General features: G+C 38.1%; 1 protein-coding gene across 2 annotated transcripts; it reads right to left on the reverse strand.

Moving 5' to 3' along the window:
- Positions 1-235: 235 nt before the first annotated feature.
- Positions 236-18,715, reverse strand: slc12a4 (solute carrier family 12 member 4). 2 transcript variants are annotated; one of them, XM_031746558.2, is made up of 24 exons: positions 18,473-18,715; positions 10,706-10,803; positions 10,487-10,618; positions 9,992-10,138; positions 9,570-9,624; positions 9,134-9,264; positions 8,733-8,974; positions 8,368-8,582; positions 7,932-8,096; positions 7,366-7,464; positions 7,186-7,243; positions 6,879-7,053; positions 6,429-6,547; positions 6,119-6,217; positions 5,861-5,980; positions 5,569-5,673; positions 4,424-4,592; positions 3,554-3,749; positions 3,115-3,284; positions 2,730-2,861; positions 2,279-2,386; positions 1,964-2,151; positions 1,655-1,788; positions 236-1,556 (listed from the first exon to the last, which is right to left on the reverse strand). In XM_031746558.2, the coding sequence occupies exons 1-24, from the start codon at positions 18,606-18,608 to the stop codon at positions 1,465-1,467; spliced, it is 3,285 nt and encodes a 1,094-aa protein (XP_031602418.1). In that variant the 5' UTR covers positions 18,609-18,715; the 3' UTR covers positions 236-1,464. The 2 variants fall into 2 exon arrangements, with proteins under 2 accessions (XP_031602418.1, XP_039468555.1); XM_039612621.1 differs by lacking the exon at positions 18,473-18,715 and adding an exon at positions 11,844-11,904.
- Positions 18,716-19,431: the final 716 nt, after the last annotated feature.

Genomic DNA, 19,431 nt, shown 5'->3' on the forward strand with positions numbered 1-19,431 from the left:
TCACTTGAGTTGATCTTCGTCTAATCATGGGCTTTGACTTGGTAGTTTTATTGCTTCTTAAAAACGTATAGTTATGAATGAACTAAAATACGACTCTATTAAAGTTCCTATTGAAGTAGTGGATTGTGCCAAAATTACAATAACCAAAAAAAGAGAAACAAAAACAAAAAAACACATATTTAGTTTGCTGCAATTAACAAAGGTTTAAATGGCATAAATAAATTTGAGCCAGGAATGCTGTTCTGACATTGAGTGTTGAGTGTTTAATAATTGCACACTTGTCATACTTTCCATAGACACACCCTCGCCTTTAAAAAAACTATTTAGTCAACACAAAAAATACAGTCGTTCCAGACACTACACCCTGATCTAAAATACTGATTATCTTCAGTTTCTCAGGAAAAACATACACAAAACAAAGTGTAAAAACATATTCAGATTCTAGATTAGATTAATTTAAAGCTGTAATCCTTGTAGAGTTTCAGTCCTAGTTGAATTAGTGATGCCTGTGGTGATATAAACTATCAGGCGCTATGAAACAGGGTGTGTATAAGTAGTCTGAAAATTACAATCCAGTGCAAAAAAAGCAGACTTCCACACTAATAGGTATAGATTTCATACAGATAGCCATTGTTTTATAGAATGGCTTTAGAGTGGCAATTACAGAAAGGTTAACTGTAAATAATATGAGTATAAATGATTTAAAAAAAAATTAAACCATAAGGATTCCAACTTTAAATTAAAGCATCTTTTTTATAAACATGTAAGCTTATCAGTATACATGCAACAATTTAAAGGTCATGTTTATGAACACTTTGACTCATGTCTTAAAAAAATACAAATTCTTTCTCATTTTAAAATCTTGCTTTATAATGTCCATCATCCAGATTTACAATCTAGATTGTAAGTCACCTGTACAATACACAAAATATCCGTCGCTTTTTTCACTACAGTAACATTTTCTTTATTCTCATTGGGGAAATGTTTAGAAAATAAATAAATAAATATTTGTGTTTCCCTAAAATAATCAGAGAACTGTTTCAGAATAATAATCTGGCATCCTATTAATACTGTTCTAACAAAATGTGTAGTACTCGGTACATTCCTGCCTATCAAATTGCCAAATATAGCTTTAATATCATGTACAAGAGGTACAGAATCAGTACCTTAAAAACAGTAACAAATTCCCAAAAGTTTGTTTCTGACAAGTTTAGAAATAAAAGAATATCAATGACAGCTCTCATTTATAAAAGAATGAACAAACAGGATGATATGTATTCAAACGTGTCCCAATATTCTACAAGAATAGAATGAACCTCTTTTTATAATCAAAAGTCCATAAAAAATTATCAAATTTATGCATCTACGCATAATTGTCTGCAAGCAAATTGGTTGCCACCTTTTGAGCAGAGGTGGAATTTATTCTGATGAGGTCAATGCCCTCGTATAGCAGCTCTTATTTAGTCATGAGTAGATTGTAATAACTTCCCGCCCTCCACCTCTCACCAGAAGCACCCTTTCCAAACCTTCAGTCAGCACCTCCAGAAACTCCATGTCTGAGGTGCCGTTAAAGAAACTCGACCAATTAAACAAAAACCTACACATTTTGACTACAACCCAAAACAGCATTTTCAATTTCAGTGGCAAAGGATACAGTTCTCATCTCCGTCTGTGTTTCGAGGTGGTCCTGGCATGTTGAGCAGTACTAATCGAGCGTCATGGGATCTGTTTACAATTACTTCGTTCAGCTTCACAGCTGTATGCATTCTCCGCACATTGGACTGATCCCTGGAATGCAGCAATGGAGATAGTTTGATTTGTGCCTCTAAAAAGTTTTCACTCAGACACACAGACAAGTAATAGATAAAGTTTCAATGTAAGTGCTTTTACTGGTTAAAACTAAAATGGTTTAATCATTCTAGAAGAAGGTGAAGGTAACTTAATCGGACTTAATCGGACTCACGGTTTGAGGCTTATGAGCTCTCTAAAGTTCTCAGGTGCATTGTTTTTGTTCCTCCTCTCAGCCTCACACTTCTCTCGAGTCCATGTCATCTGAACCTTCTCTGGAGGAGCTTCCACAATCTCCTCTTCCTCATCTGAGTACAGACTCCCCATACGCACCAAGGAGTGTCTGTCCTTAACAAGCTGAGCCTGGGGATTCCATAGGAGTCAAATGAGGTTTTATTTTGTCACTCTATTAAGCTGGCTAAACTTGAAAAATGCATACATTTCACAAATATAAATTTCCAGAGTCTAACAAGGTTCAAAACAATCCTACCTCTCTCTGTCTTTCGGCACTGGAAAGCCTCATTTGCCTCAGCATTTGGGACCTCTGCTCCATCATTAATGTTCGTTCATAGGTGTATGCTGAAATGTCACTATCATGCTGAAATGACATTTGGGGAGGGGAAAAAGTAATGTTAATGGATATAGTAAATGCAACATAGAGAGTTTGGAAGTGCAAACAAATTCATTCATGGCGTTCTGTTATCAGAAATATTAAGTTAAGCACTAGTTTGTTCCAGCTTTTCATTTTTCCTCACCTACAGGTTTGTGAGTCTTATAGTAAGCAACGAACTTGATGTTTTCAGTTTAACCTGACATCATACGCAACTGGTTTGAGATTTTTTGTTAAATTACCAAGTCACTAACAGTTTTTCTTTTTTTTAATCCAAAGCACAAGTATGCCTTTTCTTTTTTTCAAAATTAGTTGTATAAGTGGGACTCACCATCTCCACCACTTCCACCTCAGCCTCTATTCTCAGCTGATAAAGAAAAGTGGCCAGATCTTTCTTCATCTGGATGCTATTGTCATCCATCTGGGCCACAGTAAAGATGCGCATCTTGCACTTCCTCCAGACCTAAATTACAAATAAAGTCTTGAGATATCACAACGATAATACACTGTGTAATAAATAAATGATTAAAAAAAGAAACCTCAGTTTTAAAGGCAATTCCTAGAACAGCATATATAGTAAAACTTAACAAAGGCGGGTTAAAGAAAAGGAGTTATTTAAATAGATTATTTAATCATGTTGTTGATGAATCAATTAGCTCAGAATTAACATGAATTTAAAACAAAACCCTCACATATATGTAATGATTTCATCTCACCTTGTGCTGTTTAAGCAAGAAAGGCAGCAGCATTAACATCCCCCCATCATGGACAATCCACCACACATCAATGTTGCCATCTGTGAAACGTTCATGGTTGCTTGGATAGAAGGACACATTTTTGGGCACCATCAGGGCCAGCTGAGCAGCTGTCGTGCAGCGAACCGTGTCTGGGTTTGGATGAAAATGTGCAGGCTAAGATATTTACACAAACACATTATGTAAAGTATACTGGATACAGATAATGCAGACAAATGAATGGCTAACTAGATATATCAATCCAACTGAAACCCATGGTTAAGCATCCGAAATGTATATTTACAAGTTAGACTGGCTTTATTATAGAGGTTTGTAGATTGTCTAAAACATAATCTGGGCAAGCAGCCATCACTGGGAACCCCGCTGAATTTGTGATGTTTCATTTTCTTAAGATTCTTACTTATAAAAGTCTTCCAGGCTCGAGGGTCCTCACTCTGTCTCCAGCCATATGGCCATCCCATCACCACAGTGTTGTGCTTCATACCACCCAGACCACATGACTGGATCAAGTGGACAATGCCCTCCCGTACCTTAGATGCAACCACAACCTGACAGAAACCTTTGACCCGCTCAGTTTCCATTATATTCTTGATAGCCTGGGGAAAAAAAACAAACATGTAGAGAGACTGAATAGTAGTTCTTTATAAAAGAAAAAAAAGTTTTACATTGGTAAACTACACATAGCAGACCTACATAATAATCACTGAAGAAAATACATAATTAGTTATAGAAATGGAATTACAGAGAATGATAATGAAGCTATTCATCAGATAAATTAAATGCTTGTGTTTGCCTCCCTGCACTGTATCCACAGCATCCATCCTAATGAAAAATATATGAATAACCTCAGCATTTAGTGAACAGAAGATGAGTTGTTTCAGTATTTTCTTGCAACATAGCAACAGAAAACTTGGTTCTGTTGTTATATTCTCTGGGGGAGTCATACCAGTCATATCACATTAGGAAAAATCTTACAGCACTGCCCCTTATTTTGTCTGAAATGGCTCATTGGTCGTTAGACCGCTAACAACAAGCAGTTTGCTGCCATACCCTTTGAATAACATCACAAAGGCATTAAAAAATAATAATAAAGCAATCACCGCAGAAGAAATGTGACATAAATTTCACAATTCACGCTGAAGCATTTCTATGCTTCATTGTGTTTTTCAAATTACAAAGGCTGTTCATTTGTAACAATCAGCCGCATTCTCAGCAGCACAGTATAATAGAAAACAATAGAGTGCTCCATGCATCCCTTTCAAGCGTCTACCTGCTCAGCTGCTTGCATTTCTCCATAGCTGTCCAGGAAGTTACCGTGGATAACAGAGCCCACAATGGTCAAGCCTTTTCCTGCTTTCAGCTGCGAGGCAAAGGTGAGCAGTCGGGGATATTTTACATGGAGGTCCTCATCTAGTTTCAACAGCACCAACAGTTGAGGTCTGCAATGCGGAAAGTCATAGATTATGTGAGGCAAAATGCATCCTCTCCATTTACAATGTACAAAGTAGTAAATAGCAAATGGAGAAATTCTGATTCAATGCTGCAACTCTAATCAAAATAAGGACATCACGAATACGCTCATGACTATGAACTATGACTCAACATCAGCAAGGAATGATGAAAGAGTGGGCTGTGACTTTGTACTTATTAATTACAAACTGTAGGATTGTTGTTCAACTACTGAACCACCAGTTTTTCAGTTGTTTAGACCCATATCATATTTGTTTCAGTATGAATTAGGTCCTATTGAAATACTGAACTCTTAGAACTGATTTCCATATTGACCAGAATTATTCAAAATATTACGTGAATACCAAAAGTTAGCCCAGTTACCTACATATTTTTGACTTTGCTTATTAGGCTATCATCTTTACATTTAATCTAACTATTGCCTTTATTGAACTGTTTTCTGCAGATAGTGACTTTTTTTTTCCTTTCAGTGTGACAGGAAGTGCAGACTTAATGTGGTAATATCAGTGTGGCAAGCTAACTTAGCATGACTGCTTGGCAGTTTCAGTATCGACTAAAAACAAGGGGGAAAAAAAAATAAGCTCTGACCAAAACTTCCATAACACTGGTTGTGCATATACTTTAAACATAACAGTTACTCATTGTGTGTTCAACATGTTAAACATCTGGCAGTAAATTTCACCTCATACTTTTTATGTTCTTGCGGTATACAGAATATGTTGTGCTGTTACAAGGAACCAGTACCAATGTCAGCTATTTGTTTGTGGTCAGTGGATTGCAGGATGTTTGATGCTGCTTTGTTTATTGCGTGTACATTCTTCTCATGAGTAAACACAAATGTGGAAACTTTTATGTCCCAGCATGCAGCTTGTTCCTCGAAAATGGGATCCAAATGTCAGTATCTAAAGAGAAACAGTCAACGCTGGTGTTGAGGTGTAGCTATACCTCCAGTTCTTTGTGTGTGGTGGTCCAACCTCTAGTCTTAATAGGGCATAGCGTGCAGCGCTAAGAGAGAGTCCTCTTATGCCATCTCCCCACTCCTTCTCTGCTCTGTTTTTTTTATGAGAGGAAAAAAATCATAGTAATGCGAGACAGATGAAATAATTAGTTGTCAAACAATAATCACTACTTATATGCAAAGGTCACATGGAAAAACAACCACAACAACAAACCACATGAGAATTTGTAGTTGTAGGATAGCAACGTCAAAGCAGTGTAAAGTGGATTCCAGACGTACCCCTGGTACTCAATGTACTTATAGATCATCCCAGCAATGCCCATGGCCACAATGGCATAGTACCAGGAGGAGATGAACATCAGAGCCAGACACATACTCATGCCCAGGAATGACAGAGCCCTGTTAGTACGATACATAAAAGCTGAAATTATGTTTTTGCATGGCAACGTAGGTGCCACTGGTTCTCATGTGTTACCAATAAAACTATATGCAAAACTGGTAAAATGCTAAACATAAATATACAACACCTTTACTTACCAGTGGTAATATTTGAACCTTGGCCTCCAGTTGGGTGTGCGTAAAAGAGTTTGCACTGCACAGGCTAAGTTCACAAAGAGATAGCACATCAAGAAGAACCTGTTAAAAGGGACACAAAATAAAACATGTAAAGTAGATATAGTAGTGCACCACAGAGAGGAAATTTGATGCCTGAGATAAGTAAAGTGATAAAAGATTTTAACAAAAAGATAAAAAATATATTTGATGGTTCTGGTGAAAGAGAAAGGCCTGTTTGTGGAATATATGCTCAGTATTTTACAATAGCATAATATCATATATGTGAGCTTACATGGAAAGGATAGGAGCCACCATGTCCAGAGAGGCAATAAGGATCCCCAGCTCAGCGATAAGCCCAGTCAGCAACAGAGCCCACGTAGGCTCCCCATTTGTCTTACCATGACCAAACACCTAAAAAAAAAAAAAAAAAAAAAAAATTCAAATCATTCGCATAAAGCAATGCAAATGTCTTCTTGCTTCATACTGTTTTATATTCAAACAATCCTGTAAGTAAGATATTACCTGATGCAAATAAGTATTGGGAAGTTATCCCAATTATTCAAATATTTGAGGGGGAAAACAAAAGAAAAACCCCAAAAGAAGGAAAAAAATGAAAATTGGATTAACCTATTTTTTGATTATACTGTATACGTACAGAAGCTATTTCTGTTTTGCAGAGTTACTTTAATTTTTTCCCCTACAGAAATAGCTGTTGAACCACATCAGAGCTGTGCTGTCCTACCCTCAGGAAGGGAATGATGTTGTCCTTTGCAATGGCTTGTAGAAGTCGTGGAGCTCCTGTGAGAGACTGCAGGCCCGCCCCAACAGTAGAGAAGAAAGAGCCAATAACAATGACCCATGGAGATGGCCAGGCAAGAGTTCCTACCACCAAATTTTTTTTAACTGCATCCCCAAACCTGCAAGTACAAGCTGATTGAATAAATGTCTAACTATTATATGTATATTTATTTATTTTCAATTGTGAAACCTTACCATTTGCAGAAAGTGTTGTAATAGTAAAGTGATAATAATTGCAAAAATAAACTTACTTGTCCCTAAGGACTACTCCTTCAATGCATGAGCCAAACAGGACCACAGAACTAAAATCTGATTACCATAAGTTAAGGATCTCAAAGTAAAACCAATGTGTATTGTATACCTGCTTTTCAGTCATCTTTAAATTGCAAAAATAAAGATGGTGAGTTTGTATTCGCCAGAAGTGAGGATACAAACAAGTGAAGTGGTGGTAATGGCTAAGATAGTTCCCACAGGGATAGACTTCTGAGCATCTTTGAGATCACCAGATCTGTTGGAGCCTGCCATGATACCTGCAATAAGAATGGACCACAGATAAAAACAACACACATTTAAAAACTGTTAAACAATGCCCCCTACTGTCTGTAGGAAGCATTGTACCATCTCCACACAATTTGACTATGCATGTGTTTACTTTAGAAATGAGAACATGAAAGGTAGCATAAAATGCATATTAATGCTTTAGACTATAGGTCTAAAGAACTTTCATATAATCACACACTCAAGCTATATCACGGCTAAAGCACTTCTGGATGGATGCAAACTGCATTTCGTTGCCCTGTACCTGTGACATGTGCAATGACAATAAAGTTGAATTCTATTCTATTCTATTCCATTCTATTGTCCCAACCATGTCATGTTTGATGAATGTAATGTTTAAAAATGGGTTTTTACCTATCCAGTAGGCTAAAGTTAGTGTCATAAAAGCTTTATATCTTATTCTTAAAGTTAGATTGTCAGCTTTATCATATCGTCCTACCTGTGGCAGATGGAAAGAAGATCCCCACCAGAAGTGTGAATGATGTAGCAATATCTGCTGACACATACATGCCAAAGTTCTCCAGAGCCCCATGGGCATTCACAGACTGTAGCCCCACCTTCTCTAAGAGCTCTCCTTTCTCTAGGTAGTTTCCCCACATGTTGTCTATAACATGAAAAAAAAAAAAAAGAGAGAGATTTGTGTTTAGACGGAACTTAAAATTGGATTTTCATGATCTTCAACGCCTCAGTGCCATTGAAAAAGAAAACTTCCCGATATCACATTTATCTCTTTGTAACGTTAGACTACAGGAGATTACATTAAGAAAACACTGGGGCAGCTTATTTTCTACTAACTTGTATAGTTCATGGCACCTCAAGGGCAGCCTACTCTTAAAATGCAGCATACCAAATACTAATACCTTGTCAATTTTTACCTCTAATAATTCCGCTGCCAAGTCCAGGGATGCCCTGTATCTCTGTCACATTGTTCTGGTTAAAGTAGTCATCACAATGAGCACTGCTCGTGTTCCCTGGTAGGCAAAACTTATCCCACAGCTGGCTGGGCACTGTGATGTTGCCCTTTATTATAGTTTTAGCACAGACGTCAAAGCGATCTCTGACCAAAGTCCTGTTGCCCAACATGCAGATCCTACAACAAGAACATGGACAAAAGATGAAAATATCAACGCTATACATCAGTATAACATAAAACATATCAGCTGCATTAGTATAACTACATATTAAACTCATACTAATTTTGTACGTCCTGTTAAGACATGTTTATTTTACTATGACTTACGGGAATTCGGGTGGATGCGTCACAGATTTGATTGCCCCAGCATAAATAGCGACAATTGAGATAATCACACAGGCCAGAAAAAGAGAGGCCAACTTGTTGACATATTTGACTCCTACAAAAACGACCACAGCCATCAGGCTGAGGCATAAAGAGCCATAAACTCTCATGTTGTTCAGCATGGCACTGTCACTCCTATGGGGCTCTGTGTCATGAAAGATGGCTGCCTGGGGAACCAGATATTTCTAGAAAGGAAAACAAATACAATAAAAATCATAGCAGGATATAAACCCTATACCGTATAAAACCCATGCTATGCAATTAATAAACCATATCTAAACCTATATTTTAGTATACAAATGTGAGCTTGAATGCAACAGGAGAATATCATTTGGCAAACTGACCAAGAAGATTTCGATGGCGCCCAGTATGTACATGGCAGAAGCAAAGGTAGTGCCCAAGTAGAAGCACAGCCCCACAGCTCCTCCAAATTCAGGACCAAGTGAGCGTGAGATCATGAAGTAAGCTCCCCCAGCTATACACAAAAGACATCAACACAAAAATTCACTGGAAATATCTCTCATTTTCTTTTTCTTTTTTGGGGGGGGAACTACACTAAGAGCACATTAAATTTCTTCCTACCACAAATGGAAGAATGCGCACTGAAAAATTCCTCTTTGCCACTTCAGAGCACCCAGCAGATTATATAGCAAATGCCAATGTGCAATTTTAATTAATTGGCAAAATAATCTACACATATTTAAAACTGATAAAAAATAATATAGAATAAAAGAAACCTTTACAGTGAACTGAAGAGAATAAAGAAGTTCTAAGTGTTACCTGGAACAACTCCATTAGTAGCAATGGCACTCATAGATATGGCTGTCAGCATAGTCTAAAAAACAAAAGAGAAAAGAAAATAAACATATGCAGACACCACGGCAACTTCTCTTTCTTGGGTATAATGTTAACATCTGAAGATCAAACTGATAGCTAAAGAAAAATCCTGGTATTCATCTAGTCTTACAAACATCAGCATATGGAACTTGCACAGTATTTGTTGAGACAAGCCAGTGGGGGCATGGTGAGCAGAGAAAACAGTTTAGTTTTGAATAATTGCCGCAGTTTTACGTAATCCAACATCTGAATTTGATTGACTGGTTTAGCAACAAAACATTGGCTAATGTCCCACATCGGTGGGAGAACTAAGCAGGTTTTATTTTGTGTGTATATCTGGGTATAGTGTGCTTGTGCATACTAACACATGAACAGCACATAAGGACAATCAAGAGGGACTGTACGATGCCAGCCATCCCGACAATCCATGTCAGTCGGAGAAAGAGAATAACGCCAAAGATGTTCTGGAGACACGGTAAGTAGACTCCCATCAGAGTGCCCATGTTGGGAGACTGAGAGGGGGGGAGAAAGAGAGAGAGAGAGAGAGAGAGAGAAGAGTATTGAGCATGACATTTCAGGAAACAAGTGTATTGATCATTAGTATTGATTGATGTACTTTTTAAAGGTCATTCAATCATGTTATCAGCTCGTTGCATGTATCCAGGTCTCACACAGCCACAGTCTAAATGCAAAGTGTAGAAAGGCATTAGCAATCAATCAGCAAGCCTTAATAACATGGGCAGAGTGGCAGGGAGAGAGCCACCAGTAGAGTAAAATGTTTCCAAACCTCAAAAGACAGAGTGTACAGATTTTTAAAACAGTGAAGCACAGTGTTCCCTTGCTTTGCCCTGACTACTGACCTTGGGGGTCTTCCTACGTGACGCCTCAGCACTCTCCTCCTCTTCATGCTCTTTGGCGCCCTGGGTGATGTTGGTGTAGTTGACCAAGCGGCTGAGCAGAGAGGAAACCTTCGGCCGGATGTCCAGCTCGTCCTGAAAGAAGATAGGACATGAAGTTAATCTCATCAGAAATTTTAATCTATAATCTGACAGAAATTCTGCAAAGTAAAAATAATAAACCTCAAACAATGCCAGGTTCCTGTCATGAAACTCATTCTTCTTGCTAGCAGCATCAGAACTGTTAAGGAACGGACTATCTTCTTTATGGTTGCCATGTCCTGTTAGAGAAAGGGATAGAAAAGTAAATAAAAACATAATGAAAACAAAGATGTGGAAAACCAGCAGTTTAGTTTAGGCCTACCAAATGTTTTTCTTGACAGTAAATATGACAAACATTATTCTCATTTACATAAGCAAAGCTAATGACTGATTCACTAATATGAGGTATGATTCCCAAAATGTTTGTAAAGGCTGAAACAATATTGTAGCATCATTACAGCATCTTGTGATGGTAAAGTCAAGAGCTTCTTTAACAAACAATAAATGAAAGCTATATATAAAATGGACAAAAGACAGTGACTCAGTGAGTCTCAAATACCATAAAAAGTCATTGATGGATTTACACCAAAACAGACATCAATGCTTCAAAGAAAGAACACCTGATGGATTTTTTTTATTAATAATTATCTAGACTATATAAAATATGTGACATTATTACAGAGGGAAAACATTATCAACATTATTGCTTCTACAGGAGCAAAACAATGAAAACAAAAAGAAACAAATAGTAATTCAATTTTTGATTCCATAGCAATTCTTCTTCGCATTTAACTGTCACTGCTAATTTTAATTGAAACATCTTAACAACCTTCACGTAGCAGTAATCTTTAGAAAGACAATTCATGCAGCAAAATTGCAATGAAAGGCCAAAAGCAGCACAAAATGACAAAGTCCAGGTGATAAATAGGATTATAATTAGATTTCACTCTCATTAATTTTTGCGTTTGAGGAAGAGAATCAAACAGAGACAAGCACAGAGCCTGGGGCAATTACTGCACGCAAAGCAGCTCGGCTAACTTTATCGCACACACAGACATTCACACTCATAGGCATAAACACATCTCATTACCTAGAAAGTACCTAACCTTGGATTATTGGAGCATGTAAACTTTAACAGCAGCATCTTAAAACCCAAATGAATCGTGCAACAAAAACCCAGCCAACGTACCAAGTGGACATGAAATAGAAAAGTATTCTCAACTGTGCAGAAAATACCTGCAAGTGAGTTGGCTGAACTTCCATGCTGGTCCTTACTCACCTGTGTTCTGCGTCCCACTGCTGCTAACAGCGCTATCAGCGAGCATACTTATGCACTGTTTGTGCAGTGTGCAGCAGCGTATACTATGTTCTGCTATCCAGGACACTCGGTCACCCAGGGTGAATACTCATTCAGGGGCCTAATCTAACACATGGTGTACAGTGAGGAGGGGTAAGAGGTGGGGAGTGGAGAAAACAGGGATAATTTACTGACTCACACACACCACATACACACATATGTAAGACACAAGCCTTTCCCACAGGAATATAAAGGCTGGCTAAAGAGCAGTCTTATATTTTCTGCATTTCTAAATTGTGCTCATGGCCATTTCAGATATATCTGTATGCAAAAATCACATTTCAGTGGGAATTTCTTTCTCCAAGTCAGTGCTCCAGGGCTGCAGCAAAAAACAACACCATAGAGAAGATAAGTATGCATGCAAAAACCTGTTATTGACAACCATCCATTGCAAATTCTTAGTAACAAGATATAATACGAAACTTGACCTTTCTCTTCACAAAAGAAACCTTGATCTGTGAAAGTTTAAGGCCAAATTCATGTCAAATCCATATCTACAAAGCTGGAACACAAGGATGACTGGGGGCAATAAGAGGGAAAAAACTATCTCAATACTGCTCTCTAGTGTTGTCTCAATGTTTGGTTTGCCATGAGATGTTCAGTTGCTTCCTGGCAAGAACTGTGACTCGGTCATGCTGAATGCTCTACATAATAACCAAAGAGCTAAAACTTCAAATAGTTAAGTGTGCAACTCTTTCCTTTTTGGGCAGGCAACATAAATCTGACTTTAACAATGAGCCAAGGAGACGTAGGGGTTTCTTGTTAATAACCTCACATTAAATGTCTAATCTAAAAGATTAAAGATTAACTGGCCTGTTATGAAGGCAAACTGTAGTCCTGCTGTGAGCACAGAACAGCAGAGGCTTTACTGCATGTGCTAACTTGTCATCTGTGTTCCCTGCAAAACAGCTCACAGCTACAGCTAGAAGATCGAAAACTTCACTGTAGGAATAACAGTTTATAGAAGAGTGTCTCTAAGAAAAGACCTATATAGAAAAGTCTATCATCCATCTACGAAAGAATGTGTAAATAGATAAAAAACAACAAAACAACAAAAAATCTATTTACCAGCAGTGATAGCAAAGCTGATACAGTTTTGACGTTTTGAGTTCCACTATAGAAAAACCATCACGGAACAGTCAGTACAACAGTGACACAACCACTCCAAAAATTTTAGACATCTGTAGTTCAGACTACAATGAAGGCCGAGTTCTAAAGATAGATGTAGTGCATCTCATTGGTACAGTGTCATATTAGTAGACTACTAGCTACAGGCTTCACAGCTGATATGATCCCACTGCAAAATTGTTCTTAAGTACTTTAACTCATTATTTCAGTGATGACAGGTCAAGTTTTGTATGAAAATTGTGGCGACTGAAAGTGATGGTGGCTCTAATGTTTGCAAAAGTCAGCATAAGGTGTGTAACTTTATCATTTTGTTTTGCATGTTAAGAACATCCAGTTAGGACCATTTGACTAACGTATAATTGTATTCATTTGAAAATCATACTATGTTATATGACTGAAAGTGGTAATATCCATGTATAGATTACCAAAACAACAGAAATTATCTGGTTACTTCCACTTTAACAATTTAGCTCACGTCAAACACAACATGCAATAAAATCTGTCTATTGTGTATTAGCATTTCAAAGTTCTAAACAAAACCAACGTTCAAGTTTATTTATGATGTTATACACTCATCAAAACTCTCACAAAACATGTTCAAGATATCTCACATATCTCACACAATAATATTATTATTATTATTATTTTTACTAACACTATTATTAAGACATAGTGATAGTGATATACAAAATGAACATATTCCATTAAATACTGTTATAAAACAAAAGAAATAATAAATATGAGTATTGCATTACTAATATTCCTCAGGGTTAGTTTTACATTGACAAGTTAAAATACAGGGTGAAGGGTTAAGAGGGTTGAGAGAGAGCGAGAGAGAGAGAGAGTGTGTCTAGCAACGTTTATCTACTTTGTAAAGCTGATTAGACATGGAAAACAATATTGTGGTCTATTAGCTTCTAAGGATTTGAAAAAGCCTCTTTGCTAAACTTCCTCTTTAATAAATATTTAAGACTTAACACTTGGCAAGAGACTGAAGTCCTAGCTTAGTCCATGAAGTAAGTTGGCAATGATATTGTACTAATGACAACTGAACACACCATCTGCAAACAGCTCACTCTCTCTCCCTCCATGTGCGTGTGTGTGTGTTTGCTTTTATATAACAAATTTATACAAAGCAAATATTGATGTCTCTATTCTACAGGGTTGGGCAAAGAGGATAGAAATGCTGTGTGGCAGCAATACAAATAGTTAAAAGGCAAACTTGTTCTCTGTTGTGCACCAAGTATGTTGTCTCAATACACATGATGGCACGTATGGCGTGCCATCATGTTGTGTACTACACAAGTCTTCCACACTGGTGCAAGAAGTCACTTTTGGTGGCTCCCTTGCCACAAGAGGTCCCCATAGCAGGTAGATCCACATGTTTGATTTGGCAGAGTTTTACAGATTCCCTGACAAAACCTCAAAGGGCATTTGTATCTCCAGCTGGAATCAAACTAGCAACCTTTTACTTGTGAATGCATTAACCATTACCTCATTAGAGGCAATATAAGGGCAAAATAACAGGTCTACATGGTCTGCATAAATGCTTAAAGTAATATCAACCATAAACTCAAGGACACAAGATTTTTCAGCAGAACATTTTTAGTCAGCTTTCTTCTTGCTAGTGTCTTGCTACCATCATTTTCCATAATAAGCAATGAAAGCTCCCCTGAGAGTTTGAAAGATATCGTAACTCAGTCAACCAGTTCTGGTCCAAATGTGCCCATTGTAGGGAGTTTTTAAACTGGACAAAAGCTGGCACAGGCACTCTGACCAGGTTGTGATCAAATAGCCAGATGTACACCATTTTTATTTATGCAACAGTAGTTCTTCTATGCAATCAAATGACACAGGCCAGCCTTTTGCGCATCACTGAGCCTCTGGTATCAAGGACCCTACTGCAGGGTGTCGAAAATTCCACTTTCCTCATTGTCTTAGCCTTTGGCAAGAAATCATGTAAGCAAGCAATGCTGTTACAGCAAAGTTTGTTGTAATGACTGTATTTCATGGGGAGTACAATCTGACCAGAGCAGAGGAATGTTAACCTGCTGAGACTTACAGCCAAACATATTAGCACTGATGTGTGCTAATGATGAGAAAAGGGTGGTTGCTCAGTCTGATTACCTCAGGGGGTTGTAAAAGGTTTATCATACAATGGATTTCCAAAAACACACCAATAAAATAAATGGGTATGCCAGTGTGTCTGAAGTATTTGATAAACAAATTAACTGTAAAATGTAGTTTGCACAGCGAAAACATCTGCTGTGTCTTTACGAAGTAGTTTAAAGTTGTGTTTTCTGTAAGTAAAGTGAATACTTGTGTTTTGTGTGAAAGGTCACACAATCTCCCTAGAATGCTAAACAGCATGCTGCAATGGGGTAAAAGAACAAGCTACTAAATATATATTTCTTAGTACCTTCAGTACTTGCACAACAATTACAAAAGGTTTGGTTTTTGTTTTTAATCTGAACAGACGTGCCATTTGGTCCCTCGTAAACCACCCCAACACAGCTACTAGTAAACCCAGGACACAGTTGCATTCAATCCTATTAGATCCTCAACATGAGCCAGGGAGGTGGAACATTCGGAGGTGGGGGTTCAAGCTACACAGCACTGTTGTCACTTTCATGCGAACCAGCAGATAGAACAAAGATGGCTGACGACTGGATGGCAAGATAGCTGCATCGCATGAAGTTGTGAATAATTGCATGCTCGGAAAGGTGTGTATGTGTGTGTGATATTGTGTTTTAACTCTGTCACTAGCTCTATATTTCCACTCCATCCAAGTATGTTTATCTTTTGTATCGGAGTGCCACATATAGTCAGGTGAAAAAGAAAACCTTTCAGAGAATTCTATGCAATTTCTCTAAGAAAAATTAACACCCTTAATGATTCCATAAACAGGACAGACATTAATAGAGAGTAAGTAGCAGCCAGGCGCTCTTAATTAAATGATCATTAGCAAGCATGAGCACCTCTTTAAAAGGCAACATTTTGACAGTATGCCGACCTGAAGCATTCAGGTGTGGCTTAACAATGCCACAATCTTCCCAGGAGTGAACATCCGATTACACTCACTCAAAGTTCAATCCGTGGAATTCTCAGAGAAATTCCCCCCCAAAAAATCCAGGGACTACATCTCAGAGGCTACAGGCCTCAGTTGTCATGCTAAATGTCAAGTTCAAGGCAGTGCAATCAGAAAAAGACCGAACTGAAAGACTTGTTTGGAATAGTTTCCAAAAACCAAAAAAGTACATGTCAGCACAGTTTAGGTGCTCTTCTTCATCTGAATAAAACTACAAGACTTTCCTTTGGACAGTCTACCTTTCGACTGACTAATGTTTGGTCCATATTACATCATGCAACAGGACAATTATCTCAAGCACATCAGCATATTGACAACAGAATTGTTGGAAAAAACAAAAGCATGTAGGTGTTGCAATGGCCCAGTCAAAGTCCAGACCTCAGCTTGATTACAATACTGTGACTCGGCCTTAAGAGAGGTGTACGTAAACAAACTTACACAAACTACAATGACCTAAAGCAATATTTTAAAGCATAGTGGGCAAAGAATCATAGAATCCAAAACCCATAGCAGAAAAATTCTGCTATTTCAGGGTTTCAACGACAGCAACATAATGAGCGCACAGTTTGTCCCGTCCTGTAAGCTGAACAGAGCTGAATTCAGAGCCTTAAACAGACTTTGCACTGTGTCACTTCCTCCATGCTGCATTCGTCATACTGTAGCAGACATATACAGCATGTAACACTGCCAGGCACACCACTCCCAGGATGAAATCATCAGATTATGCACCCTTTTTTAAACTGTTTACCACAGACTACTTTCCAGTTATTTCTTCTGTCTAAATATGGATGAATGGAAAGATAATATGGAGAAGAACTGAATATGTATGTAGCTAAAATTACTTCATATTATACATATTCCAATCTTATTTACTAAAACACATTCTCATTAATACTTAGGTATGGTATGATCCTTTAAAAAACAAACATGTTAAAGAAAAGAAATGCTACAAAACCTCAGTCAACTTGAGTAGCTAAAAAGAGTTTAATTTCTACATCTGATTAATTGAATAACAATAGCACATTTTGCTGTTCTAATCCTTAAATTGTTTCACATCCTTTTTCTTCTCATCCTGTTTGACATAGTCATCCATGCTGCCTTCTGAAATTTTTAATGGTTGTTGCTTTTTTTCGTACTTCAGGAAGCTTCTTTTGTGGGTTAGAGAGAATTATGACAGCAGAAAGACAAGGTTAAATAGCAAAAGCCTTGTGGGAAGCACAAAAAACGTCAGTTATATCAAGACAACTTGTGCCATTTTTTTCAACTCTAATGGGCGGCCTCCATATGTTCTAGAAGTATACAAGCCAGGAGCTGCATCAACATGTGCCGAGATTTCTTCTTGTTTTGCTTCAAATATCAGTCAACTGGAGACTTTGGCTCACTGAAGCATGTGTAATCTCATCTGCATCATGGAAAATGTTTTACTCACACATGCACTCTCACATTTATGGACAAACACACTGCAGAACATTTTTAAAAACTAAACAGTGGCTGCACTAGAATAAATAAACTAACACAGTCACATAGTAAGAAATGTACGGTGCTACTTGTGGTTTGTGCAGCCTTCTGGGCCTTTAATAAAGGCAGGGTGCTTCATTTTGAAGGCCACACCCCATGTGTCTCTTTTATTTAAAACAAAAGAAAAAAAAAGGTTCCACTGTTAGTTCCTGCTCTTAACTGGCAATGCAAACTGGCAATGCTCTCACATAATCCTACCAAAGGCTACAAACTCAGAGCTTCTCTCTGTCTTTTCTTTCAGAGTATGGTTCCACTCTTTCTATCCTGATCCAGTGAAGAAAACAGCTTAGACAGAAAAGTGGGGAGGGAGGAATCTGCTTGTGTTTTGTTTAGCAGCCGATCTATGAAAGAAAATACTCCTCTGGTACAAAAAGAGCTCCATCTTTTGTGCGAGGAAGCACTTGAGGCCTTTCTTGTTGCCGGAGTACAGGCCCCACTCACACACCACCATCCCTTTTGTTTCTTCCCACCACAGTTGTCACCCCTTTCATTGCTTCCCTTTGTTACTCATCTGTCCCTGAGTTTATTTTAAAAGACTTGCTCATAGAAAAAACAGCTCCAATTTGATAAATGTTTCTCTAATTATACCCTAATATCAAAAACAGACTGCTGGAATACTGCTTTCTGGCAATGGAGAATTGCCATGGTAACCATTCAACCAGCTGTTCAGAAGGCTCTCTTGGGAGGAAACAAATTTCAACAAATATCGTGTCCAGCTAATGAATTATCAATTTAGGGACACACTTCTTTGAACTATAAAACTTAAAAAGTCCCTCTGTGCAAAAGTTGAGAACTGCGTAAAAGTTATTAGACTTACCATCAGAGCTGACAGTATCTTGATGATCAGGGTAGTCCTGTCCAGTATCCCTGTAATCAACCCAGTTAATCCCCTCTAAGCTTTCGTAGCTGGCCTGAACTTGATCTTTCACTGGTACGACTGTGAAGTGAGGCATGTTTTCATCACTCTTTTCGGTGTCTCTAGCTCAAACACAACTTAGAGGGCTAGCAGTTGGGCAGCTTCAGCTCAACTCCCACTAATGGCAGCTACATTCCACTACACTGCGCTCACTTCCTCTGAAGGGTATTATCATACTCCCCGCCCACAGGCCAGCCTTCCCTGATTTTTTTCTTCTTCTTCTTCTTCTTTTTGGTTTTGGCGTGAACTCTAAGGTTCAACTGTAAGGGGTGGGTGCGTCTAGAAAGACACTCATCTCTGTGCCCCAAACTCCAAATAAAAGTAATAATCTGTTGGGCACAGCTGTTGTTAAAGAGTTACCGAGTCATACATAGGGTGAGAGAGTGCAGGCCCCCCCCCCCTTCTGGTCTCCGTGTAGCTATCATAATGACATCTAACAGAGTGGTCCTTGTCTGTTCAAGGTTCACACAGGCAATCCTCTGTGTAAGCAAGCTTTTCCTAAAACACACAGACACCAACGTGGCAGTCTGGAAAATAATCAATGTTGGTGAAGTGGAACCACAGGCCGAAAAAGACGTGGAAAGGACAGGAAAAAAGAATTTATCAGTATAAGATGGAAGGAAAAAAAATCGTCTATCGCCCCATGGTCAACAGGGGGACAGTTAGATACCAGTTCAGGATTTGAAGCTAGAGCTTTTCAACATTTAAGGGAGATGTTTTAAAAACTAACATTTATAAAATAACCAATTAACTGAGTGAAATAATTATTAACTGAGTGAAATTAATTGTATGTTAATGGAATATGATGGTCTGCAGCTGTTGAAGCTGCGAGGGTAGCCTCTGCAGTGAACTGCAGTAGC

This window comes from Oreochromis aureus, linkage group 1 (assembly GCF_013358895.1).
Source record: "Oreochromis aureus strain Israel breed Guangdong linkage group 1, ZZ_aureus, whole genome shotgun sequence".
NCBI lineage: Eukaryota > Metazoa > Chordata > Actinopteri > Cichliformes > Cichlidae > Oreochromis > Oreochromis aureus.